The sequence below is a fragment of the Chiloscyllium plagiosum genome, unplaced genomic scaffold (assembly GCF_037043375.1).
Source record: "Chiloscyllium plagiosum isolate Xiang-an unplaced genomic scaffold, Cpla_swu_hap1 HiC_scaffold_19, whole genome shotgun sequence".
Taxonomy (NCBI): domain Eukaryota; kingdom Metazoa; phylum Chordata; class Chondrichthyes; order Orectolobiformes; family Hemiscylliidae; genus Chiloscyllium; species Chiloscyllium plagiosum.
This window is the reverse complement of record NW_028270157.1, coordinates 36556358-36583618: the sequence shown is the minus strand read 5'-3', so window position 1 is coordinate 36583618 and position 27261 is coordinate 36556358. Positions and strand designations below refer to the sequence as shown.

The following is a 27261-nucleotide window of genomic DNA, read 5'->3' as shown; positions in this document are numbered from 1 at the left end:
TAACCACCGTGCTGCCCACTGTGAAAATTGGATCTGAAATGTCTTTGGCTCACTTGATTTAGATACAAATCTCTGTTAATAGCATTCTCACAAACAACTTGTGATTGCTCCCTGAACATTAATGTTTTAGAACCAGTTCACTTTGACTCCTCATTGACCTTCACAAGGAACATTTTAAGCACTGAGATATCTTGATGATATTGCACGTTTTTTCTAACATACTCAAATCAAATTGAGTCCATCTAAAGAGCTCACTGATTATTTTGCAAGGTCATTGTAGCACCACTTTGACTACAGTACTTTTGTATAAAAAAGGCGATTAGTTTCAATTTGTTTATTTCTGGGATTAATTTGTTTGACTCTGCTTAAACGCATTTTCAATCATTAGCCTGCCATGCAACCATATTCGACCCCAGGGAGATCTTTGTTATTTCAGGTTGAAGGTCCATCTGTGCATTCCTTCAGAACCAGCAAGCCAGCTTAAAAGACCACCATTCCCTTCTTGTAAGAATGCAATTCATAGTTTCCCTGCAGCTGTGACCATACATGGAAACAAATATTTCATCGTCATGTCTTGAACTTTCAATTTTAAGTAGAATCCAAAGTTTAACTTAAAAACTTTTTAATGAGAAATTATACAGAGCTATATTGTAAAAATGATTCTCCATGGATATTCCCATGTTGGTTCGATATTTTAAAATTTAGAAACCCGAGTACTTGATGTGGGAACATCTATATTTAGATTGTTGAGTGTAGTTTGCTGGAATCACACAGCTGATCTGCAGCAGTTCTGTTTCAGTAAAGAGAATTTCAAGCAGTACGCTGTTTATATTAAAAGATCACCTCAATTTTGTAATTTTCTTGGTGAATGCTGACAACCCATTGATTCAATTTATGCTTCACAGAATTTGATTCCAAAGGAAGCCTGGTAAGTTGAATTTATTTTTGGAGAAAGTGGTGTAAGTAGTGATTGCTATACTTAAGTCGCTGAGTTTTTAACATTATATCAAATGGACACTAGACAGCAACCTGAAACTTCTGTTCATCAATTTCCAATTTAATATCAAATTTCTCTAACAGTTGATTAGTGAAATAAATGTTTAAGATGCACCTAAGTCCTGACGCACACAGATTTGGAGAGTGATTCTGTAATTGTTATTAAATTTGAACAGTAAAATGTATTTGTTTAATATAATTAAGATGTTCTTATCAATTTACCCAAACTTGAGTCTCCAAAGACTCCATACGTCTATATTTACTGTTTTCCTTGAAAAATCCAAGTAGATATGTAATTATAAAGTTAGACTTTTGTTATTGGTTAATTTAAAATTTCACTGGTGTGAGATTTGCACACTCAAATTATCTGGACCCATAATAGAAGTGCAATAATGAAATGAGAAAAGGAGCTGTCAACTCAGCTCGAATTACATCAGAACACAAACAGTGCAGCTTCTAATGGTCAATTGAAAATATTGGAATAACAATAATTTCCTCAAGCCATGTAACATGGGGATAGTAAAACAAACTATTTTATATAATTAGTTGATCTAATCTGACAATGACAGCAGGCTGGCAGTTTGTGCGGACAGGAAGGGGGAAGTAAATGCCACAGTACTTTATCCATGCTTATCGACCTGGATCAGTGTCCACCACAATTTTACCAGCGGCGTGGAGTTGTCAGGGAGCCTGCCAGGCCATGAGCCATTTGAGGCGCCTTAAGTGTTACTTAGAGGCTGGATCATGCTACACTGGTAGGCTTTTACTGTGCAGGTTGGCGATGAATATTTGGTAGGGGATAGGGGGAGTCAGTGGGCTTGTCAGAGAACCAATACCTTCCTACATGTTTGGCTCCTTTGCCCCAGGCCCCTCACTGCATTTTCTGGAGCCTACCAGCCTGGACAAGGCAAAAAATCTCCAGACTTACGTTTAGTACTGGTTTCAGCACAACAATGCCTTTGTGCCAGTTCCAGTGCAGTACCAACAGAAGCCATTGCTCCCAATAAAGACATGATGGTTTCTGATTTGCATGTTGCTCCCTGTGCTGAGACTTCCTGTTGGTCAGAAAACCAACTTGAAGGCACTTTTCGTGGACCTGGGCATCGCTGGCCAGCCAGCAGTTATCGCTCATCCCTAATTGCCATCAAGAAGATGGTAGTGAGCTGCTTTCTTGAGCCACTGCAGTCAAGATCTGTAGGTTGACCCACAATGCCGTTTGGTAGGACATTCCAGAGTTTTGACCAAGTGACTAAAGGAATCACAGTATATTTTCAAGTCAGGATGGTGAGTCACTTGGAAGGGAACTTGCAGGTTTCCATGTATCTGCTGCACTTGTCCTTCTAAATGGAAGCTGTCATGGGTTTGGAAGGTGCTGTCTGAGGATTTTTGGTGAATTTCTGCAGTGCATCTTGTAGATAGTACATACTGTTACCACAGAGCATTGGTGGTGGTGGGAGTGCATGCTTGTGGATGTGGTGCCAGTCACGAGGGTTCCTTTGTTTTGGATAGTATCAAGCTGCTTGAGTATTGCTGAATCTGTACCCATCCATGCAAATAGGGAGTATTCCATCACACTCCTAACTTGTGCCTTGTTGATGGTGGATAGGCATTGGGGAGTCAGGAGGTGAGTTACTTGTTGTAGTATTCCTAGCCTCTGACCTGCGTTTGTAACCACCGTGTTTATGTGGTGAGTCTTATCAATGGTAACTCCCAGGATGTTTGATAGCCAGGGATTCAGTGATGGTAATAGTACTGAATGTCAAGAAGCAGTGGTTAGATTGTCTCTTACTGGAAGTGGTCATTTCCTGGCAGTTGTGTGGCACAAATATTACTTGTCACTTGTCAGCCAAACCCTGGATATTGTCAGATCTTTTGCATTTGAACATGGACTGCTTCAGTATCCGAGGAGTAGCAAATGATACTGATCATTGTGCAATCATTGGTGAATATCGCCACTTCTGATCTTATGATGGAGGGAAGGTTATTGATAAAGCAGCTGAAGATGCTTGGGCCTAGGGCACTACCCTGAGGAACTCCTGCAGAGATATCCAGGAGCTGAGATGGTTGACCTCCAACAAGCACAACCATTTTCCTATGTGCCAGGTATGACTCCAAAGAGTTTACCCCCGATACCCATTGATTCCAGTTTTGCTAGGCCTCCTTGATGTCGAGAGCTGTCAATCTCATCTCACCTCTTTTATCCAGGTTTTAAACCAAGGCTATAATAAGGTCAGGAGCTGAGTGGTCATGGCAGACTCCAAACTGGGTGTCACTGAGCAGGTTATCATTGAGCAAGTGATGCCTGATAGCACTGTTGATGACACCTTCCATCACTTCCCTGATGATTGAGAGTCAATTGATGGAGTGGTAATTGGCCAGATTTGGCCAGCTTAATGGTTAGTTAGCCACTAAATGGATGGGGTTGGGTTTGTTAGGCAAAAGTTCACAATGTGAAGTCTTGCCAGGATTTCAGCTGAAGTAGGGTGAAAAGGGGTGGAATATTAAGACCACAGGATTTAGGATAGATAAAATAAGTGATTCTATCATCCATTTCTGAATTGTATTTTCTAGGAGCTAGCTTAATAGCAATGGGATTGGTTCATTGCAGACATCTGCTTTTTTAAAAACAAAGCTTGATTTACTTGGCAATTTTATAATAACCTTACAGTTAAAATGATTAGTTTTCATAAAGAAGAGCTGTCATGTTTTCATGAAATTATCACGTCTTCAGGAACCACTTTAGAAAGCGAAGAGCTTTATGCTTCAATGTTATTTTTGTGCCATTGTCAGAATAGGGTCTAAGTATTGAGCTTTGATGATATTAACAGGGGCCTTGTAAGGGAATGGTAACATGTTGGTAATTGCTGGTCAGCCCCCTGCACCCACATTCCAGAGACATTAACTCAAATCCTAGTGGCTAGGGAATTCATACATCAATTAGTTAATAAATCTGTAATATAAAAACAATTCATCACTTTTAAAACTTGTTTGGTTCACTCATGTCTTTTAGGGGAGGAAATCTGCCATTCTGATCTGGCCTGGATTAGCTTGGCTTACTTATGATTCCAGACCGTGAGACTTAGCTTCAAAGTGTAATAGTTGATGTAACAAGCTAATTGTATCAAGCCTACAGTACGTTGAACTGCAGCAGTTCAGTTCTGCATTCTTGAGAGGTTTTTAAGGATGGGCAGTAAATTCCTGAGGTATTCTCTTTGCCAAGAATGATTTAGAAAAAAAAGGCATTGAAATATACTGATTTGAGCTTTGTAACAAGGAATTTAGCATTAATTGATTGCCAACGTGTCTCATGACAATATATGAATGAATTGTAAATAAAGCAAGGGAAGCTCTGCAGGTCGCAACAAGGCGGTGTTATAGAAATATCAATGTTCAGAAACGGCAATAGCATGAATTGGATCATTTTTTAAAAATTGATCAAGTAACCTTAGTTTAAACCTATTGTCAGATGTTAGCTTAGCCTATGTTCTGAAGAATCTCAAAGAATGGGATACCAGAGCTAATTGCCTATTACTGAGGAATCTCATATTATTGATCCATGGTTTTAAGAATGAATGAGGTTTGATTCCAGAACAAAGTGTATGTAGACAAAAGTAAAATAAACTTCACAAAGACTGTTAGATAGGAAGTTGCAAGCCTGCTCAGTCCCAACTTTCTTAGTCCTGAAGAAGTGTTACACTCGAAACATTGACTTCTCCACCTCCTGCTGCTGCCTGGCTTGCTGTGTTCTTCCAGCCTACTGCCTGTCAACCTTGGATTCCAGCATCTGCAGTTTTTTTGTCTCAGTCCCAACTTTCAACTCATTCCATTTAAATGTAGAGAAATCAAAGCTGCAAACTTGCAGTTCCAAGACATCTTGTCATAAACACCTGAATGGAAAATCTCCCCTAATTTCAATGTCAGAGCTGCAGGTAAGATAGAAATCCAAAGTTTTATATAGTGATATGGAGTTTGTGATAGCATGGAATAGAGGAGAAATTATAAAATTAAGGTATGTGCAACCATAATGCTATTAAGAAAGAATGTCATCACCCAACAGTATACGGGGGTTTGAAGGTTTTGTCCTTCTACAAATTTTCTTCATCTTCTTTTATAATGAAGATGCACTAAAACTTTCATTTACTTGTAAACCTATAGAATGTAAGTACTATCTTTTCCTGGCTTTAATACCTTTTGAGAGATCCTGAATAGAGCCAGCCATTGAGAATTGTGCAGCCTTACAAAGTAGTGGATCTGGGTTGAAAAATACGAATGCTAATGAGGGGTTTAATACAAAGATTTGACATTATTTGAATAGGGCTAGGCTACATTTAATGAAAATATTCTCTACCTTGATTTCCTTCTCTTTTATTTAGTTTTGATGGAATACTGAATGGGAATTAATACATATTAATCTCTTTATACAAATTATTAAGATTAGTAATCTTGAATTGTAATGTAAAAAACACCAAACCATCATTTGTACTTTACAATTCAAGATTATTAATCTGTTTATATATGTATTACACATGGTTTTAATCTTTAAGAGATTTGGATGCCCTATTTGTCTGAAATTAAACTCCTTGTGAATTTGTATTCTTTGTATCACAGATAAGCTGTTGCAGATTTATATTTTAGTTTGCTACATAATTTTCTTTTCTGTTAGATGAAAATGCAGAACGGTATCAAGGATTTTACACTTTTTGACTTGGATGGTGAAAGCAAACTCTATGTGGTTGATTCGATAAACAATTTGCACAGGGCAAATACCTGTGAAGACCCCTGTGACCCAACGTCAAGTACGTATTACTGCAAAATCATATTTTAATAATATTTTCAATCGATTGGGGAACACTTGCACTTCTGAGTCAGAATGTTATCATTTCAAATTGCAATCCAGAACTTGAGCACAAAATTTAGTCTGACTCTCCAGTGCAGTACTGAAGGAGTGCTGACATGTCGGAGGTGCTGCCTGTCGGAAGATATTAAACAAAGGCCCCCAGTTGCCCTTTAAATGGAAGAAAGAGTTCATGTGACATTTTCCTAAGAAAAACAGGAAAGTTCTCCTCAGTTTCCTTTCAATTAAATCATTCAACAGATTATCTAGTTGTGTATCAAATTGCTCTTTGTCGAACTTTGGAGTGCATTAATTAAATTGGCTGTCAAATGCTTTCAGATCCTATAATCGCAAAAGGTGTTATCTAAAAGCAAGTCTTTTTGATCAAGTTTGGAATTCTTACATTATTATGTAATCTATTTTCAAGTGTTCATTTTGCACTATTGAAGCTGTAGGGTAATTATACTGAATTATAATGTTAATTAATGGAACTTAAAAATGTTTTGACTGGTCCCTATTGAATTAGTTTCATTCAATCAAGGCAATGGTAAAGTTACAAAAACTGGTATTGAAATGAAATAGGACACTGTTCCCAGCCTATCTAGGAAGTGTGCATATGAAGATATGAAGTGAGGCTAAAATCAGAGTGATTAGAATCAAAGAATCACTAAAGTGTGGAAAAAGCCATTAAGCCTATCAAGTCTGAAGAGCATCCTATGCAGACGTAGCTCAGAACCTACATTTATCATGGCTAATATAGCTAGCCTCTATGTCACTGGACACTATGGGCAATTTAGGATGGCCAATCCACCTAACCTGCACATCTTTGAACTGTGGGAGGAAACCAGAGCACATGGAAAAAATCCATAAAGACACAGAGGGAATGTGCAAACTCTATACAGAATCGCTCAAGGCTGCATTCCAACCTGGGTCCCTGGTGCTGTGAGGCAGCAGTGTAAACCACCATGTCATTGTGCCATCTAATATCGTCAACATTCATTTTTTGTTTTTATTCATTCATGGGATATGGGAATCACCAGCAAGGCTAGCATTTAATTCCCATTCCTAATTGCCCTTACACTGAATGGCTTCCTGGGTCATTTCAAAGGAGAATTAAGAGTCAGCTACCTTGCTGTGAGTCTGGAGGCATATGTTGATCAGATTAGGTGAAGATGGCAGATTTTTCTTCTCTAAAATACATTAGAAAACTAGTTGAATTTTTGCAATAATTGACATTGGTTTCCGGGGTACCATTAGATAAGCTCTTTTTGACTTGACCATCTGCAATTCTGTGATTCAAACCCGTGTCCCGAGAAAATTAACCAGGGACCTCCAGATTACCAGTCTCTGTGTCACTGCTTCCCCCTGTTTTTTGGGTTCATATAAATGCTGGCCATGCAGGCATGGAACTGAGGACGACTGATACTTGTGCAATCATGTAACAATAAGATTTGCTAACTTTAGGAAAACATGGGAGAAAGAGACAGAAGAAAAGTATAAATGTAAAAATGATCCTGCTGGTCAAATAGCCATCTCATGTTAATCTTGATTGAGCTAATGATATAGTGGCATTGTCCTGTAACTGATAAAGAAAGTGTAATCATTTTGTTTAGTATGTGGTATACTCCAGTACATGTAGTTAAAGGTAATCCTTGTATTTCATCTCTGTTCTTCTCTAGAACCTGATGTTATCCCTCACAGAACAACTACCATTCCCAGACAATCACAGGAAATATTTAATAAAAACCAAAAGAATTGTGGATGCTGTAAATCTGAAACGAAAACAGAAATTGTTGGAAAAGCTCAGGTGATCTGGCAGCATTTGTGGAGAGAAATCAGAATTAATGTTTTGCCGTGTATTGGTCTGAGGAAGGATCAACAGGACCCTGACACGTTAATTCTGATTTCTACTTACCTACTCAATATCCCTAGTGTACTGCCACTATTATTCCAAAGAACCTGTAACTTGCTTAAAAGTACTTTAATTTTCCTGTCTAACGATACTTTCAATGATGGCATTATGTTCCGAGGCTTTCATCCACTAAGGTGGCCTTACCGCTTAGTAACATTATCTGACAAATAAATAAAATCAATTTTAAAAGTCTCAGCTAGTACAATTCTACAATTTCTAACATCTTTCTTTGATACTACCAACTACCATGTAACATATGTCCTTGCTACAATTGTCCTTGTATCATATACATTTTTTTTAAAAAACACTGCTACAAAGGCACTAACAATGTGTAAGATGTTAATTTATCCAACATCTGTAATGCATAAAAGCACATCAGGGAAAGGACAAAAATGAAATCATTAGCATTTTCCTTTTACTGAGCCTTCATACAATAGTTTGCTGGAAATTATTGAAGTGGTTCAGTGGCATTGTCATTTTAAACATGCAGAATGTGTGCCAAGTTAATTCTCTTTAAATCTCTCCTAGAGTCAGCAGAATGTGGAAGTGTTGCTGATGAAACTGAAGCACCCACGAAGGAATTGTTGAAAAATAATGAGAAAAACGAGCCTGAAGTTGGTATGAGGCACAGAAATTCTGAATGGGCAATCAGAGATAAATGTTAAAATGCTGCAATTTCTGTAGACAGGTTATTGATGTGTTGGTGATCCAGAAGGGGTGAGGTAATTTCCTAAGCAAATGATCAAATACACTAACATAAAACAAGTATATATTATCAGAGTTGCCTTCAGTGGTGTATCATTAACAGTGTAATTCATCAAACAAAATGGTCTTAATGGTATCATGCAAGCAGCTAAAATCATTCAGTACGGTCGTGAAATAGAGTTAGGATGTTCACTTTATTGTACAGATAATTCAAAATCTGTCATTTAAAACAATACACTTGTGGGTTGTTCTTTAGATTACTGGTAATGTACGGTATCTGTATTGTCTATTAGCTATGAGGACCAAGAATATTTTTTTAACATTTTATGTGTAACACTTATCCTCTCTATTTGCTTCTACTTATTGCTGGACAATGTTGAAAGAATATCAAGATGAAATAATGTATTTTCCATTATATACCCAGCCCTAAAGCACTCTTCAAACAAGTAGTTGACAGGCTGGGAGTAATGCAGACCTATTTTTAAAGTTCTCAACAGCATGCCTAATCCTTCAACTCAAGAGCTTCATTCTGTAGCTGTAATAGTGAAACTGTTTTATCAAACCACTGCAACTTTTAAATATTTATTGTAAGGCTTATATTCATTTTAAATGTAGCTGAGAATAATAGATTTCGACTAACAAATAACCAGAGTTTACTTGCACGTAGAATATATTTAAAAAATGAATTCCAGGTAAAGCCAAGCATGCCTTTAATATACAAATGAAAAGAAATTAATAATAAATTTGGTGAAGTACCACAATAGTCTACCATATCGTGCATTCTGTATTCACTTGGGAGTCAGCTCTCTGACAGTAAATGTAATCTATTGGGCTGATTTTGCAGAAGAGGAAACTTAACAGATTAAGCACAAATTGGAATGCAGGTATGCATTGCCATGACTTTCAGCCTATTGAATGGTTGCAAAATCCCAGACGTGCTGACTGAGTTTGGTTTCTTGCAGGTAAGAGCCCCTGCTAGCAGTGTAAAATCACTGGCTCAAAATTCTGGCAATGTTTTCTGACCATCATCATGGATGTTTCTACACCCAAGGACTGCAGCAATTTAAGAAGGCAGCTCACTGTCACCATCTCCAGGGCAATTAGTAATGGACAGTAAATGTTATCTTAGCCAGCGACACCCGCACCCTATAAACTGATAATAATAAGAAAAATCCCAATATTTAAATCCATTTTATTTGCTTGCAATTCTTCCCTCAATAAGTATTTCAATCTTCTGCTTTCCTTCACCATTTGAAAAAAAACACCTCAAAGGTAATCCTTCACCTCGAATATGCCAGCGCCATCTCCCAGTGTCCTTTTCTGCACGAGACTTCTTTAAAGGTTGGGATCTCTCCACCCTGGAGGCTTCCTGTCTCTATTCCTGATAAAGGGCTTTTGCCTAAAACGTTGATTTTCCTGCTCCTCGGATGCTGCCTGACCTGCTGTGCATTTCCAGCACCACTCTGATCTAAACTCTGGTTTCCAGCATCTGCATTCCTCAGTTTTGCCTTCTTTAAAGGTTGGGAAGAGCAGAATTCAGGATCTTAAAATTTTGAAATCAATTCTGTTATTTGATTATTTACTCTCCAATTTCAACATTGAAAAGCAGTAATGGCTGAACTCAAGCTAGAAAAATATGTTTCTCTCTCAAACTGCTATTATCTATGTTAAATCTGATTACCTGTTTGAAAAAGAACTGGACAAATATTTGGTTAAGAAATGCACTGGAGTTGAAAGGATACATGTGTACACAGATGGTTAAATATCCAAAGAAACTTAAAGCTTTTGGTTTTACAGAAACTATGGGAATATCGAATGTTGTAAAGCAACCAAACACAAGTTCAATGATACAGGTTAAATTTAGAATCATAGAATTCGTAGAAATGAACAAAAACATCTATTCTGGCTGTCATTTTTGTGCTGGTTGATAAATAGCTAACCAGCTGAATCCCATCTTCCTGCACTTGGTTCATAGCCCTGCTATGACTGGGCATGACCAGCATGACTGGTCTGAGTGCTTTTTAAATATGACCAGAGTTTCTGACTCTATGACTCTTTCAGGCACTGAATTTGAGATTCCAACCAGCCTTTGCATGAAAACATTTTTTCTCTTATCCTACAACCACTTGTGTTAAATCTTTGCTCCTTGCTTTTTGATCTTTCCGTTAAGGTAAATGGATTTGCTCTATCAAGGCTTCTCGTATCGTTATGCACCCAATTACTCAACCATCACCTCCCCGTTTCAAGGGAAATAACCCCAGCCTATCCAAACTTTACAATTTTTGCAACGTTCTCAAAAATCTCCTCTGTGCCTTCTTCCACGTTTCCTGTAATACAGACCAGAATTGTATACATTACTCATGCTGTAGTTTAGTTGGGGTTGTTTACAGTTCTAGCCTAACCTCGCTATTCTTATATTCTCTATCTTATCTGATAAAGTCAGACATGCCAAAATATCATCTTAACCACCTTATCATGCAAAGATTTGTGGGCATCCACTCCAGTGTTGTTTGTTCCTCCACTACCCAATATTCTCTATTTATTGTGGATTTCATTGCCTTGCTTCACTGCACAAAATGTATGAGCTCAGACTTCTCCAGTTTGACTTCCATATACCAGCCTGACCAAACCATTCATGTCTTCCTGTAATCTAAAATTTTCATCCCTATTGCCAACCAAATGGCCAATTTTAAAATAATCTGTAAAAACTCTTTATTGTAACTCTAGGATTTGATTGTGAATTATTAATATAGACTATAAAAACACAAAGCAAGGGACTCAGTGCTGAGCCCTATAAACCTCCAGTCACAAAAATACTCATCAATCATTGTTTCATGCTTTTAAGTCAACATTGGATCAGATTTGCCACTCTCCCTTGAATTCCAAGTTTTAGCAAGACCTCCCTATGTTTATTTTGTTCCATTTGAAATAAAGCCCAAAATTCCATTTGTTTTCACAATTACCAGCTGAACTTGTTTGTTAGCTTTTGGGATTTATGCACGAATACTCCCAAATTCCTCTGCTACAGCTTTCTACAGTCTTTTTTCCATTTAAGTCGATACTCTAATATGTTAAACCTAATCGACATAGTTTTATCTTCTTGACTATATTCCAGCTTGTTCCACTGAAAGAGAAAATCCATGGTGATGTGAACAGGCAGCCTGTTAAATAACAGTTGGTCCAATATTGCCATTTTACACACCAAAAACTTCCATAGTAGAAAAAGCAGATTCCTTAACTTTTAACTTAGTTACTTAAACTAACAAAATATGAAAAATTTGACATAACTAGTCATTGACTGACATTTCTGGCATATAATAAACCCTGCAGAGTTAAAAACCTTTTTTAATTAATGGCTACACTGGTCATCATACCTTGGCATAATGCAAAGATGGGCAAAGATACAAGGTCATAATCAATTAGTCTACATGCCTTATCTCCTGATGTTGAATAGCTGATAAAGGGAAGGGTAGACCAGGTCCTTTCTTATGTTGAAAGGGATAATAAAGCTTCCAGGCTACTGTCCTGCTAAATGGTTGCTGAGCAAAATAAACAATTATATATTTATAGGTTTTTGCTTTCCCCATCAACCATTCAACCCCTTGGAATAAAGGAAAAAAAACACAATTTTTAAGTGGTGGGGGAGGTGTTCAAAATGGAAACAATTTTGCAATAATGTTATAATTTCCCAGTTAATATTTTAATTTTGGTATGATGTTATCTTGTTTCTCCCAGGTCCAACAACAGTTAATTCTACAAAAACTGATCCTCCGTCTTGCTTTCGGCATTTGAAGAAAATGTTACTGCTTGCTACTGTAATCATACTTCTTCTGGTCAGCTTTGCACTTGCTGCGCTTGCTATCTTTTTTATTGGTGAGTATTACAAATTTTAGATTCGCTGTAAATCCCTTTCAAGTTCAGTGGGATTGGTTGGTTTATTAAGCTGCTTCAGGGAATCAAAAGGTACTTCCTTGTCTGGGCCACCAGCCTAACACTAAGATGAATCATTCATGTCACCCACTCTATTCTGCTGAGACTCCCCCATCATGGAACCCTGGTTTAGGTCACTGAATGAGCTGAACTGCCTATTCCATGGATCTTTGGGAAGTGGTGTTGGTTGGAAGAGAGCCAGCTGTTCTTCCTCAATAATTTCAGAGTGGTATTGCTCCATTCCTGTTACCTTAAAATGGCTCCTACAATCTCACCACTCCCAGAGCAAGAAGTAGTAATTGGCTGCTTCTGATGGCTCTCGCCCAAGGCAGACAGAGCAACTGGGTCACTGAGCAACACGTAATTTTTCTTTTTAAAATTTGAAATAGGTTTTATTGAATAAATTAATACTTTGGGACAGCATGGTTGCTCAGTGTTTAGCACTGCTGCCTCACAGCGCCAGGGACCTGGGTTTGATTCCAGCGACTGTCTGTGTGAAGTTTGCACATTCTCCCTGTGTTTGTGTGGGTTTCCTCCGAGTGCACCACAGTACAAAGATGTACAGGTTAGGTGGTTTGGCCATGCTCAATTGTTCTGTAGTGTCCACGGATGTTCTGATATTCTTCAAAAGGTCAGCACAGACTTGGTGGGCCGAATGGCCTCTCCCTGCACTTTAGGATTCTGTGGTTGTATTCTAAGATTCTGTTGGAAACTCTTTCTGGGAACCTATATACCTGGCAGTGGAAACAGATTTCTGATCTATCTGTACTAGATCAGATATCACTTTCACATTTCTGTGAGTGAACAAATTGACAGACAATTGTTATGGTAATAACTAAATGTGACTTTCTGCAAGTTTTCTTGATGTTTATATGAGAATCGTGCCTTTCACTCCAATATGTCTTTCTCTGACTCTTTGCTTCTTACCTGAGCAATCTTTTTGGCCTAGTCTTTTGCCCAACCCATGTTAACCAATACATTTTAATCCAGTTCAGATGGAATTTGAAACAGAAACAGAAGATGCTGGAGAGTCTCAGCAGCTCTGGCAGCGTCTGTGGAAAGAGAAACAAAGTTAGCTTTTCTGGTCAATGTGACTTACTCAAAATGAGTTGATCATTCAGTCCACCGAGTCTGTGTTAGGTCTTTTGAAGATAATTCCAATTATTCCCAGTCCACATTCTTGCCAATATCTCTGTATTTTTCATCAGATTTATCCCAATTCCCTTTTGAAGATTGCTACTGAAAAGATAGCCACTACTTCTATCAGTCAGTGCATTTCAAACACACATCTCTAGTTCTAAACATTAAAAAATAGTGCTGTCTGCTGACTTTCTCTGTGATTAACTGTGGGGCAGAAAGATTAACAGGTGGTCTTCATGTTTAGAGATCAATTGAGGCCCTGAATTGACCACTAAAGGACCTCCTAAGGATCTCATTTTAGTCTTGCTATTATTCAACTTTCCATCTGGGCCAGACATGCAACAAATCTTGTTGGGTTTGTCTGTGGACTTCTGCTATCCTGGAGTACTCTTGCTGTCTAATCAAGGGACCTGGGAAAGAGGGACTGCAGGAAAATGCTTCTCCCCTTATGATCAACCCTCCTCCCCACCATCTTCAGTGATCAAATACAGCAATCTTGTGTGCCTCAGAGGATCCAGGAGCCTCAGTGCATGGGCCCTGCTGCTGATTAATAAATCTTGCTTCACGGAGAGATTGGGTTGAAAGGGGTGCCATCAGCTTTCACTGTGGATGATGGGCCTTCTGTTAGTTACATTAAATTCTGATCCACAGCAATCCTTCTTGCTGTTTACTACACTTCCTAGTTTCATCTCCTCATCCAATTTCAACATTTGGTAAGTCCATCTCAGCTCATCCAAAGCAACAGTGGTCTTAGCCCTTAATGTTGGGGAGCACAACTGCATATTTTATTATAATTCAAAAAATCACCGTGAAACTCTGTTTCTGTTTTTGCATTCATGTTTTTATTGCCCTTTTCCCCAATTGTACTTGATTTTTCCATCATCTACAAAATGCACTTTGTCAAATACCTTATGAAAGTCCCTATACAAAAGGAGTCAGTTAGCTCAGTTGGCTGGATGACTGGTTTGTAATGCCAACAGTGTGGGCTCCTTACCATGAAGGACACTCCCTCTCAACCTCTGCCCCTCCCTGAGACATGGTAATCCTCAGATGAAATCACCACATTCTTCCGTCTCTGATAAGCTGAGCAAATCAGTGCTGACTCTCAAGAGTTATTGGATTTGAAATGTTAACCGTGTTTCTTTCTCCACAGATGCTGCCAGACCTGCTGTGTTTCTCCAGCATTCTCTGTTTTTTATTTTAGCTGATGGAGTTTTTCGTTACAAAGACTGAGTCCATTTGATCAGCTACCTTGATTGTTTCCCTTCTCTTTTGTAACTTGTTGATACTGATTAAATCTAAGGTTCTCCCTACTTTGACCCTGAATTCATAAATGTCATTAGTTTTTCTCCAAAATCCCCTCATGTGCTCTCCGTTGATTAGATCCATCTTTTGCTTTCTCGGCCCCATTCTTACTAAGCTGCTGACTGTACAATTTCCTTTCCTGATTCCCATGTTTGCTAATATGCTAATGATTCTCTTTCCTCAGGTACTATTACCTTCTCCTTCAAATCTGTTGTCATCACATCTCTCATCAAAAAACTAACCTTTGACCCCTTCATCACACAAACTACCTGTCCACTTCTAAAACACCATTCTTACCAAGATTTTTGTCTCTCAAATTTGGGCTGTCTTTCTTGGAATGTCATGTCTGAATCCATTCAGTTCAAAGTAACAAAATGGCAGTTACCAAGGTGATAAATGACATCCTATGTAGATATTTTCTACTCATCCTGTTCAGAGATGTTATTACATACCTCCAGAGGAGATGGATTTGAACACAGATGGGTTTGTCTCAGACTTAGGGACACCACCAACTGCAAGCTATTTTTCTTCCTCATCTTACCTGCAGTCTTTGGCACAGCTGATCATGGAATTCAATGTTAATGCTTCTCCACTGATTTTTAATTTTTTTTTTACCTATTTTGCTAACCAACCTGTTGCAAGATGTTATGACACACCTCTGGAGCAGGTGGGGCTTGAACCTGGGCCCCTCACCCAGGGTTAGGAATATTACCACTGCACTACAAGAGTGCTCCACCACCCCCACACCCCCCGCTTTTCCACTGATATCTGGCTAGCTGGGACTGCAGCACCTGATTCTAATCTGATGTTTTTCAATCCTAGAAGGGAGTCAGCTGTAATTACTTCTCTTTCTGTTCCTACACTGTTATCTCTCATATCCCTCAAGGAGCTATTATTGGTCCGTTCCTGATCCTCAGCTACATGTCACACTGTGGCAACATCATTTGCTAATACCCACCTCCACCTCTCTTGCCCAATGCCCTCTCTCTAAACCATCATACTGTATGTCCAACATCCAATGCTGGGTGAGCAGTTTATTTCCCTCCTAACCATTGGTCCTTGGTCCCCACTTGAACCATGGTTCCCTGGCGATCAATTCGATCTCTCTGACTGGTAAATTGTCTGAAGTGAAATTGGACTGCTTGGGATGTTTTATTGTATGAAAGGTGCTCTTTATTTGGGGTGGTAGCATAATGACAACGTAAGTGGATTAATTATAGATGTATTCACTGTCACAAAATCTGTTTGTTGGAATTATGTAAATTGAGAAGAAACTGTAATTGGGTACAATCAGTTGAAGGTGCTACATCAGTGTCTGAATGGTTCTATATCATTTCAAAATTTCTCAGATAATTATCGATAGTTTTAACCTAGTTGCGTCCACTTTACAGGTACAAAGATTAACCAAGTTAGTCATGCAGAAAGCTTATACCTAGTCTGCACAGTAGTTGGGTGCATTACTAAATTGGGTAGGACTTTGGGTGGCTCTGCCAAATACACTGACATGGATTTGTACTTTACTTCAAGGTTGAGGCCTTTGTATTCATTTCAGAGCTGGACACTTAAATGCGATCCCCCTAGTTTTAGTTTGCGATGTCAATTCTGCTAAGTATAGCTTTATTATAAAGTGTTATTCAAAAACCTAACCTTTAACTGAGAATTATACGCAGTAATGTGCTCATTTTGTGGAACTGATTGGATTTTGTGTCTTTAAAGCAATGTAAAATTGACACATAGTTGGAAAACACTTAATAACAAACATATATTCTTGTTTATCCAGTAAGAATGGAGAATCAGCTTAATTACATTTCAACAAGAGTGACCTCAGAAGAGAGAAATATTAAAGACATCAAGATTCTCATGATGAACCATTTCAATGTTTCAAACGAGCTAAATGATAGTAACGTAGCTGGAATATCTCCCATCTCTAACATACAAAGCCCATGATGAGAAGAATGTAATTGAAAGGCATCAATGACTTATAAAGTCTGCAGGTTTTAAAGACTCCAATGAAAACTAAAACATCCAACATGATGCCTCAGTTTACATAATCTTCTTCAAACTATGTCTATTGTATTGTCAACTGTGGTGCTGGAAGAATGCCTAAGCCCAGTCACATGGATTCCTTCAAGAAACATTAAAGAATAACAAACCCTTCGCAGTGAATGCAATTATAAATGTGATCCATTGCAAATGTTCCAGCTAATTAAACTGAATCAGCCATTGACTGACTACAGTCACCTGACCCAGCAGAATAAACTGATTTGAATTACAGAACAAGAAATCCAAAAGGAATTAAGTCACAATGCTGCATGGCAGTTAATTCCTTTTTACAGGAGTCTGTTTAATTCTAAACAATCTCTCATTTACTTCCCAATGCAAGTATCAATCTATGAATGAACTTTGGTATTAAAGTGTTCTATATGAAACTAATAGCAACCAAACTGTTTGATTTGTTTCAAAAACAAGTATCTTCAAATTCCTGTTCAGAAATAGGAATTAATACGCTAACTAAATTCTATCCTTTGATGAGAGTATCAACTAGAATTTTTGCTTCTTTACTAATCAAAGTGAAATATGCTAATCTGCAAAGACTGAGTCCAAGAGTGTGCTATGACATATTCAATGGGTTAAATTCATTCTGGAGAACTTTTAACAACTGGGCAACTTGGGCAACCGTCTATGTGGAGTTTGCACGTTCTCCCCGTGTCTGCGTGGGTTTCCTCCGGGTGCTCTGGTTTCCTCCCACACTCCAAAGATGTGCAGGTTAGGTAGATTGGCCATGCTAAATTGTCCATAGTGTCCTGAGATGTGCAGGTTAGGTGGTTCTAGCCATGGGAAATACAGCATTAACAGAATGAGGAATATGGCATGAAATTTTAGGAAGGCATGCAATGTAAATACATGGAAATTGATATGTGTGTCGGTGCATGAGCATGTATATCAGTACAGCTAGAACTTTCATTCCCACTACTGCTGCCTGTTTGTTTACTTGTGTAGTTTCATGAATAGTTCATTCAGTTTTTTGCTGCTCCAAATTCTGCTGTTCAAGGTGACTGCCAACTTGCTGAATGCTAGAGCTGGCTCAAAGGGCAAGCACAATTTGAAAGCTTTGTAAGTTAATGCTCATTCTTTTACAAGTGAATGGCTTGTTAAACCATTAAGAGTTGACCACATATTATGGGACTAGATGTCAAACACTACGAGTTAATTTTTCATGATTTTGTTTTTTTCATGAAATTGAAACAAATATTGAAGAGATATGTAGCTGTAACAATCAATGAACCTGGAAAGATAATGTGACAAATTTGCATAAAAGGATTAAAATTGACATGTCAATATTTAAAGCGATGGATATAATTGGTGAATTTTAATTAGCTGAGACAAGAACTAAAGGCAATGTAATTAAAAATTAATAATCTGAAAACTGCATTATTAAAAGGTACAAGAACTAATTGGTTAGACAATTTAAATTAAGCAAACGTAAAAGCTGAATGCAGTTCCTATGGCAATATAAACTCAATCTATAATGCATAAACTGAATTAAGTGTGGTTAGCCTCTGGCAACCTCTTCTGAGGTAGAAGCTTCAATAATAAATGAATTAATTAGTAAGCATTAGTTGATCAAATATTTTTCTCCATATTTTTGACTTGGACTGTGTCAATAGTTGGAACCTGTTTTGGAGAGAAGGCTTGGGTTTTCATGAAGCCATCTGTGACCTCAGGATATTCTAAAGCATATTGCAACTAATTTTGAGACATAATTATGGTTGTAGTGGAGTCATAACTGCCAATTTGTGCATAAACACAGGTAACATAAACAAATAGCAATGAAATAAATTACTAGATTCAACATTTTATGTTGATTGGAGTCTAGCACTGCAATGGAATCCCCTTATCTTCAACTAGTGCTGAAGGATCTTTTATGTTCATTTGAGGAGGCAGTTGGTCACAGTTTCACATTTTATCCAACAGTCCTTTATAATTTATGAAGGGCCACCAAAATAACTTCTAAGAGTACTAATCTCTATATATTTCCCAAAGCCATCAGGAAATAATGACTAAAAACAGAGAACTGTAGATGCTGGAAATCAGAAACAAAAGCAGAAATTGCTGGAAAAGCTCAGCAGGTCTGGCAGCATCTGTGGGGAGAAAACAGAGTAACTGTTTCAGGTCCAGTGTCGCTTCCTCAGAACTGAAGTGCTGAGGAAGGGTTAGTGGACCCGAAACGGGAAATGACGATTCACCATCTTGGAAAACAATTTGCCGGAATAAAATTACAACAACTTCATTTATGCCTTTCCTTCAGTGTAGACAGTTTCCGTAGCGCAGAGCGGAGAAAAAAATATTTTGAAAATAGTAAAACAGGTTAAAAAGCAAAGAAATGTATGTTGTTCTTTAGTGGGACAGTGAAAAAAGGAATCAAAGTAAATATTGAAGATGTTGAAAGACACCATGGAGAGGCTGATGAAGTGATGGTGGGATTGAGCTAGATTTAACCAATATAAATATAGAAATAATCTTAAACTTTGTTTAAAATATTATTCAATGCAATGCTACCAGTGGGCAAACTATGCAAGTCTACGCCTTGAGCAACGTAACTTTCACAAGGCGATTTTGTTTTCATTCAGAGGATTTTGTACAGCAGAGGGATGAGCTGACTTAAAAATGCTCCACAACTAAGGGAAATAAATTTTGGGTGCTAAAGGAATTAAGGAGTATGAGGATAGTATGAGGAGGTACAGTTGAGACAGGCAGCTTGTCATAACATGGATTTTAAAACTTTATTAGGATATAAAACTTCAATTTTTCCATAATAGCATTTAAACACTTGCAAAGAAAATATTGCTGGTATAGCATGTGAAAGTTCAAAGATTCTTTAAGATGAGAAATAAAATATTACTTATTTAATGCAAGCTTAAAGTTTTAAATCCATCATTTACTCATTAAAAATCATTATACCTTTGAGGAAAATGTAATAAACAGCATTGATACTCTATGGATCAAAATAGTTTTTAAGTAATAAGAACAAACAATGCATTGAGCAGAACTGGTTGAATAAATAATATTGCCGTCAAGATATAATATCAGAGATGGATCAAACAGGATTGGATATCTTGTACACTCAATTGGGCGTCTTCAATAAAAACAGTTCTTCAGATACAGAATTGCTTCAAAATTAAATACTAAGTCTCAACCTGAATAAGTAAATTCACTGTTTTATTCAGGCAGACTTACTATGGATGATGCTATAAGTTACCAAAATGTAAAAGAAGGCACAGATACCTTTGAAGAAAGTCAAACAGCTTTTGGTAATCTTTAGTCTGAGAGAAAACAGACTCCTTGAAAGAGCAAGGATTTATTTGAAGAGTTCAGCATCCAGGGGATTCGTTAATTTCATTAATGACCTCTGCAGATTAATGAAAAATTGTGACAATGGAGTTTTGAAACCAGAATTTGTATGAGACGGAATTGTTGGAATTCATGATGAGCCTGTCAGATTTATTACATTAGAAAATGCCATTCAAATTGTGCTGGCAGCAGAAATCAGTGAGACTCTGAAACAAATCCTGATAAGAGTGGGACAACCTCACCCTACGAGACAACAGAACCTATCCACTTTATAACAGAACCTATCCACTTAAACACTTTACAAACACATGTAACAGGCCAGCACAAAAGGCAAGTGTGAAATTTACAGTGGATCGGATAGACATCAAATGGTTTACTTGACCTTGAGTCTCAATATCGGCATTGTAAAACAATAATGCCACACAAGCAGAAGTGTTGCCCAGCCCCAACAAAAAGAATGCTATGTCTGTAAATCTGCAGATCAGTTCCAGATGATGTGCAGAAGTAGGAAGTAGTTTCAGTGCAGCAAAACTGATGGTGTTTACAGACACGTAGAGCTCAATGTAAAACTATCCAGCTCACCAGTAAGACAGCCATAGACAGCAAATTAAGAAATCCAAGCTAATCAACAAGTTGAGGAATGTTTCAACAAGATGTATCAGTAAGTTGAGAGACAAAATTTGCTTGAACAAAATGGAAATGATCTGCATGGATCAGAACAATTTCCACAGATTCAGGAACACTCTGTACTTCATGGGGAATCATGCAACCCGAGGGTACTCCACAGAAGCAGATAGTGCGTGCAACAGCAATGAGAGATAGCCTCTGTTATCGCTGATTAAATCGTTGTTCTGTCTGATTTCAAATGTGTTCTTTCAGCTTGAGATGTAAGAATGGCCATTATTTGACTATAAGGTAAAAACAATGACTGCAGATGCTGGAAACCAGATTCTGGATTAGTCGTGCTGGAAGAGCACAGCAGTTCAGGCAGCATCCGAGGAGCAGTAAAATTGATGTTTCGGGCAAAAGCCCTTCATCAGGAATATAGGCAGAGAGCCTGAAGCATGGAGAGATAAGTGAGAGGAGGGTGGGGGTGGGGAGAAAGGAGAATAGAGTAAAATAGGTGAGTGGGGGAGGGGATGAAGGTGATAGGTCGGGGGCGGGGGGAGGGTGGAGTGGATAGGTGGAAAAGAAGATAGGCAGGTAGGACAAGTCATGGGGACAGTGCCTTTCACATCCATCAAAGTTTTACCTGCACATCCACCAATATCATTTATTGTATCCATTGCTCCCGATGCGGTCTCCTCTACATTGGGGAGACTGGACGCCTCCTAGCAGAGCGCTTTAGGGAACATCTCTGGGACACCAACACCAATCAACCAAACCGCCCCGTGGCTTAACATTTCAACCTCCTTCCCACTCTGCCGAGGACATGGAGGTCCTGGGCCTCCTTCACCGCCACTCCCTCACCACCAGATGCCTGGAGGAAGAACGCCTCATCTTCCGCCTCGGAACACTTCAACCCCAGGGCATCAATGTGGACTTCAACAGTTTCCTCATTTCCCCTTCCCCACCTCACCGCAGTTCCAAACTTTCAGCTCAGCACTGTCCCCATGACTTGTCCTACCTGCCTATCTTCTTTTCCACCTATCCACTCCACCCTCCCCCTGCCCCCGACCTATCACCTTCATCCCCTCCCCCACTCACCTATTGTACTCGATGCTACTTTCTCCCCATCCTCACCCTCCTCTCACTTATCTCTCCACGCTTCAGGCTCTCTGCCTGTATTCCTGATGAAGGGCTTTTGCCCGCAACATCGATTTTACTGCTCCTTGGATGCTGCCTGAACTGCTGTGCTCTTCCAGCACGACTAATCCAGAACCATTATTTGACTATAAGCAGAGCCACCATAATGGAAAGACCAGTACGTCTGGGGTCAGTTGTCTCAGTGAGGGATGGGGGTGTGTGGGGTGTCAAGTTTGAGAGGCTGCTTAGGGGTGGTGGTTATGTGTGGGTATAACCTTGAGGAGAGGGAGGCCTCTACAGACACACATTCACTCACACACATACGTATGCACACAGATACATATTCACTTACACACAGACAGACATACACACTTACAGATGCACTGATACAAGCGCATACACACAAATACATTCACACACACAGATATGTATACACACATACAGATACATATTCACCCACACAAATATGCACACACATGCGCACACATACACACATGTAAAGATATTCAGGTACACATTCTCTCTCTCTCATACACACACAGACAAGCACACCTTCACATGCATACAGACACACACTATACAGGTGCACGCTCTCTCTCACACACACACACACAGACACACACACATTTGCACACATGTAGAAACACATTCACTCACAAACACAGACATTCACTCACATCATGGAAGTCAGCAAGTAGATAGTGTAAAAGCCATGCACTGGGTGTTAAATGGCCCCCAATTCTCAGAGCTTTGAAGAATTACAGAAACATTTCCTTATTCTTGCCGCTGAACCTCCAATAACAGCTGACACCTTATGTTTATCCAATAGTTTACTGTACCCTCATGTCTTGCAGAAGAAAGCCAAATCTTTCTGAACTCGAACGTGTAATAGTTTCTCAATATAAAATCCATTTTTGAAAGTTCCCACCAAAGTGTCTAACCTCACATTTCCTCACTTTACACCCTATATACCACCTGCATGTCCAATCCATTAATGTATCCGTATTCCTCTGCTGATTTTATCTCCTTCTCACAGTTTACTTTTACTTTATATATCAGTGAACTATACGTGTCTGAATCTCCATGTGTGAGTCAGTCTCTATGTGAGAGTGTGTGTGCATCTGTGTATATGAGTGTAGTTAATTTAGCTGTTAAGACATAATCCACCCAATCAAACATCAGATGTAAGCGACACTGAAGCAGAATTAAAAAGCATCAGTAGAAGATTTCCTGGACAATACAAAAGGATCTTTTCAATCATATTTTGTGCTAACTTTAAATCATGTCAGGAAAGCAGGTAGTTAAACCAGTTACGCACTTAGTGTATGTAATTAAAACCAGATCTGAAAATTAAGGGCTGTGGTTCATCTCAGTGGAATTGCTGGTAGTCAGCAAAAAGGCTATAATTAGACATTAGTATTATGTCAGATGGTCATCATGAAATATTTTTATCTCATTCTAAAAATAATTGATTGACAATATTGATTTTCTTTACAGCTTAAATTAAGAGATTTTTACTGGTAACATATTATAAAATTATAGTCAATATTTGAACACAACATGAGGCAATGCAGGGTTTAGATTTCAAATGGATTGAGTTGCTTCCACTAGGCGGCAGAATTTGCAATACACTGTACATTGTTCTTCACATTACAAAATAAGTAATGTATTTAAATGTCATTAAAGGAGCATCCTAACTTGTCCTTTTAACAATAGTATCTTTTACTTCCTCAGTCAAAGTGCACTATACAGCAAATAAGAAATGTTTGATCTCAGTGAGATACGCAATGTGATAGGATGTCATGATTTGACTCCGAAAGATGTATTAACATGATTTTAAAAAGTGTTTGGCGAATAACAAAATTAGAAATAAAAACAACATAAGCAAGAATGTTTTCATAATGACAGTAATAGAAATCTGGAACTCACTCCCAAGAAGAGTTGTGGATGCTGGGAGACAAAACAACCTTTCAAGCTGAAATTAATTTTTTTGATAAAAATATCAAGTCATGTGCAGTAAATGTGAGTAAATGAAGCTTAAGTATAGATTAACCCTGATCTAACACAGCATCAAGAGATCGGAATGGTCTACTCCTGTTCCTGTTATTAGGATATAATACATTATTGAATTGTCAGTTGACAGTTATGTCTTGTCTTATGGCTGCATTGAGAGTACTCAGATTGGAGATTAAAACTGGTGTTGTGGTCTCTGAGAGGGGCTGCACTATAGCTGGAGCTTCAATTGCCACTTATTCCAAGTGAATGTGGCCTTTCAATGTCACAACTGCAGAAATGCAAACTATTTCAAACTCGTCTTGGGTTAAGGAGTCTGGGCAAGTTGGCCAACAATTTTTTGTGCTTTCCCTTGACGAAGGATTGACTTCATGGATCAGGAATTGTTTTGCTTGATCTCCAAATGGAATCCTGTTCATTCTTGATTGCTTTCATTTGCATCTGTTCACTTCTGCTCTACTAATTCCCGACAGTGATATCTAAACCCACTCCACTCCACTCATACTGGATGGACTTGTGCGAATGCTAGTGAGATACCATTATTATTGTTGATTGATTTACCATTACCAGTGACTAGAAATTTAGCTGGATGAACCCCATAAATCTCTGGCTGGAAATTCATCTTGGAATATGAGCACCACAGTCGAGACAAATATTTATTGCTTATCCCTAATTGCCCTTGAGAATATGGTAATGAAGCACCTTCTTCATTGCTGCAATTCATGTGCATTAAGTACACTCACAGCCTTGTTGGAACAGAGTTCCAGCATTCTTAGCTAGCCATGGAAGGAATCGGCAATATATTCCCCTGTTAGGATGGTGAATAACTTGGAGGTAGTGTTTCTCCTTTGTGTCTTTAGCCTTTGTTCTTCTTGCTGATCAAGATTCTGATAATGAAAGGTACTGTCAGAGGAGACAAGGGGAATTGTTGCAATTATGTTGTAGATGACACACACTCCTACCACTGTACACCATTGATGGTGAGAGAGCATATACAAGGTGGTGAATGCATTGCCAACTAAGTGGGCTGCTTTATCCTTGATGGTATTGAACTGCTTGAGTATTGTTGGAGCTTCGGTCATTCAGAAGATTGAAGAGTATTCCATCACAATCCTGATTTATGTTTTGTTGATGGTGGACAGGCTTTGGTGGGTCAGGAGGTGAGGTACACACCACAGAATTCCCAACCACTGATATTCTCTTTTAGTTACAATACTTATAAGTCTTTTACAATTAAGTTTCAAGCCAGTGGGTAACCCAAGGATATTGATTATAGGGATTTCATTTCTGGTAATGCTATTCAATCTCAAAAACATTTGTCAGATTCTCTCCTGTTGGAAATAGCCATTGCTGGGCAGTATGCAGTGAGTATTACAGTGAGTATATCAGTGATCTGAATGTTGTCCATATCCTATATTAGTGCCTGAAGAGTTTCAAATTATGCTGAAGATTGTATAATCATCACCTGAATGAACAGGTCAAGCCACTACCTATCTCCTTAACCGACCTGACTGAAGAATTGTGAAATTATCAGTGCAGAGACTGCCAAGGAAATGTAAATTAGAGTGCATGAATTTAATACCAAATCAGGTAAAGAAATGGGATAAAGGGAGAAAATGGGATGTAGAAATAAAATACAGAGAGAAAAGTAGAGAAAAAGGAAAGAAGTTAATCAAGGGTAATTTTTTTTTTTAAATCATTGATATTTAGCACCTGAATGAATGAAACTCCACAGTTGTAGTAGATTCCTTGTCAGAAAGGTTGATTGGCAGTAATCTGATTGATCAAAAGTATTTGATGTGAATGAACAATACCAATTTTCTCTGATGTGTTTTGTTCTATCTACCATCCAAACACAGTAAGGTCAGAGAGTTCAATGCATTGCAATGATTGGCCAAACAACAAGAGGTCATATTTATGAAACAATCATCTGATTAAACCAATCTGGACAGCAACTTCTGGAATTTGATTTTAAATACCGAAGCTGCTGTGCAGATTACACTTAGAAAATGATCATACTATTAACTTTATCATTATTCTGACAGGAAAATCTTCATTTTTTTTAACATTCCAATGGATCATGGATGTCAAGTTCAAAAGCCAACATTGTTCAATTGTAGAAGATTTGTGTCAGACGAGAGTGGAGATTACACAGAAAGAGCTTTTTCTAACTCATAAATTTTTTACTTGAGTCAGTTGACTTTATTCACAGATTGTCAATATTTTGGTTGTACATTCTGGTTGTTCTTAAGAGTGGGTTCAAACTGATCACCTCCTAATTGAACCAGCAGGGAATTTGCACTGCAGCTCCACCATACTAGAATTTGAACAAAGCAGCACAGTGTTCGTAATCCTTTTTAAAATATCCATATTGCTATTGTTTAATTTTGATCACCTCTCAATTGCATATTGACCACAATATGACATCTTATAGCCATCATGTTTAGTGAAATACCTTGCCTAATATTTTTTCATTTTGCCTTTGCACTCTGACCATAACTTAATAAAATGTTTCAATCCCATGTTAGAGAAGTGTTGAAGAAATTATATGCAAGTTTATGGATCTACAGGGAATTCTGATAGCTTCCGCTGCCATGCTATATGGCAAGGAACCTCAATGGTGCAAATCTATTCAAGACTGGGGAGAGTTACCAGATTACACCAAGAAGCCTCCTGAAGCGATCCCCAGGTCATAGAATTTAATCCCTACAGTGTGAAAGCAGGTGATTCACCCCAGCAAGTCCACACCAACCCTCTGAAAAGCATCCCACCCAGAATGACCCCCATCCCATCTCTGTAACCCTGCATTTCCCACTGCACGCTATCATAATTTACCATGGCCAATCCACCTAACCTGTACATCTTTGGACTGTGGGACATAACTGGAGGATCTGGAGGAAATCCACAAAGACACAAGAAGAATGTACAAACTCCGCACAGAGAGTCGTCCAAGGGAATCAAATCTAGCTTCCTGGCACTGTGAGGCAGCAGTGCTAAACTCTGAACCACCATGCTGTAGGATGGTTTCCACTTTTATAGCCACTCCTTGTTCCGCAGCAGGGACTCCCAAGAGCAATGGCCCCCATATGGTTAGGACTCCACTTTCAGGATGTGGCCCACCAATCACTGGTTCCTACAGTATATAGCCTGGTGCAGTACAAAGGCAAATATTGCCTTCAAGTGTCCTCAATATTGAAGTGCCCTCTCCTTCATCTTGCAGCCACAGCAGGAGCCAGCTTTACTAATAGCACTGCCCAGGTTGCTAAACTATTGGCTTTCTGATTGGGCCTGGAGCAATAGTTGACAACTTGAATTGCATGGAGGACCG

At 38.5% G+C, this 27261-nt stretch overlaps 1 protein-coding gene across 1 annotated transcript; it reads left to right on the top strand.

Annotated features, from left to right (window-relative positions):
* The first annotated feature begins 773 nt into the window (after nucleotides 1–773).
* LOC122559668 (leucine-rich single-pass membrane protein 1) lies at nucleotides 774–20118 on the top strand. Its single transcript, XM_043709523.2, has 5 exons — nucleotides 774–928; nucleotides 5660–5792; nucleotides 8271–8360; nucleotides 12183–12320; nucleotides 16603–20118. Exons 2-5 carry the CDS (start codon nucleotides 5660–5662, stop codon nucleotides 16767–16769), a joined length of 528 nt encoding a protein of 175 aa, XP_043565458.2. The 5' UTR covers nucleotides 774–928; the 3' UTR covers nucleotides 16770–20118.
* Nucleotides 20119–27261: the final 7143 nt, after the last annotated feature.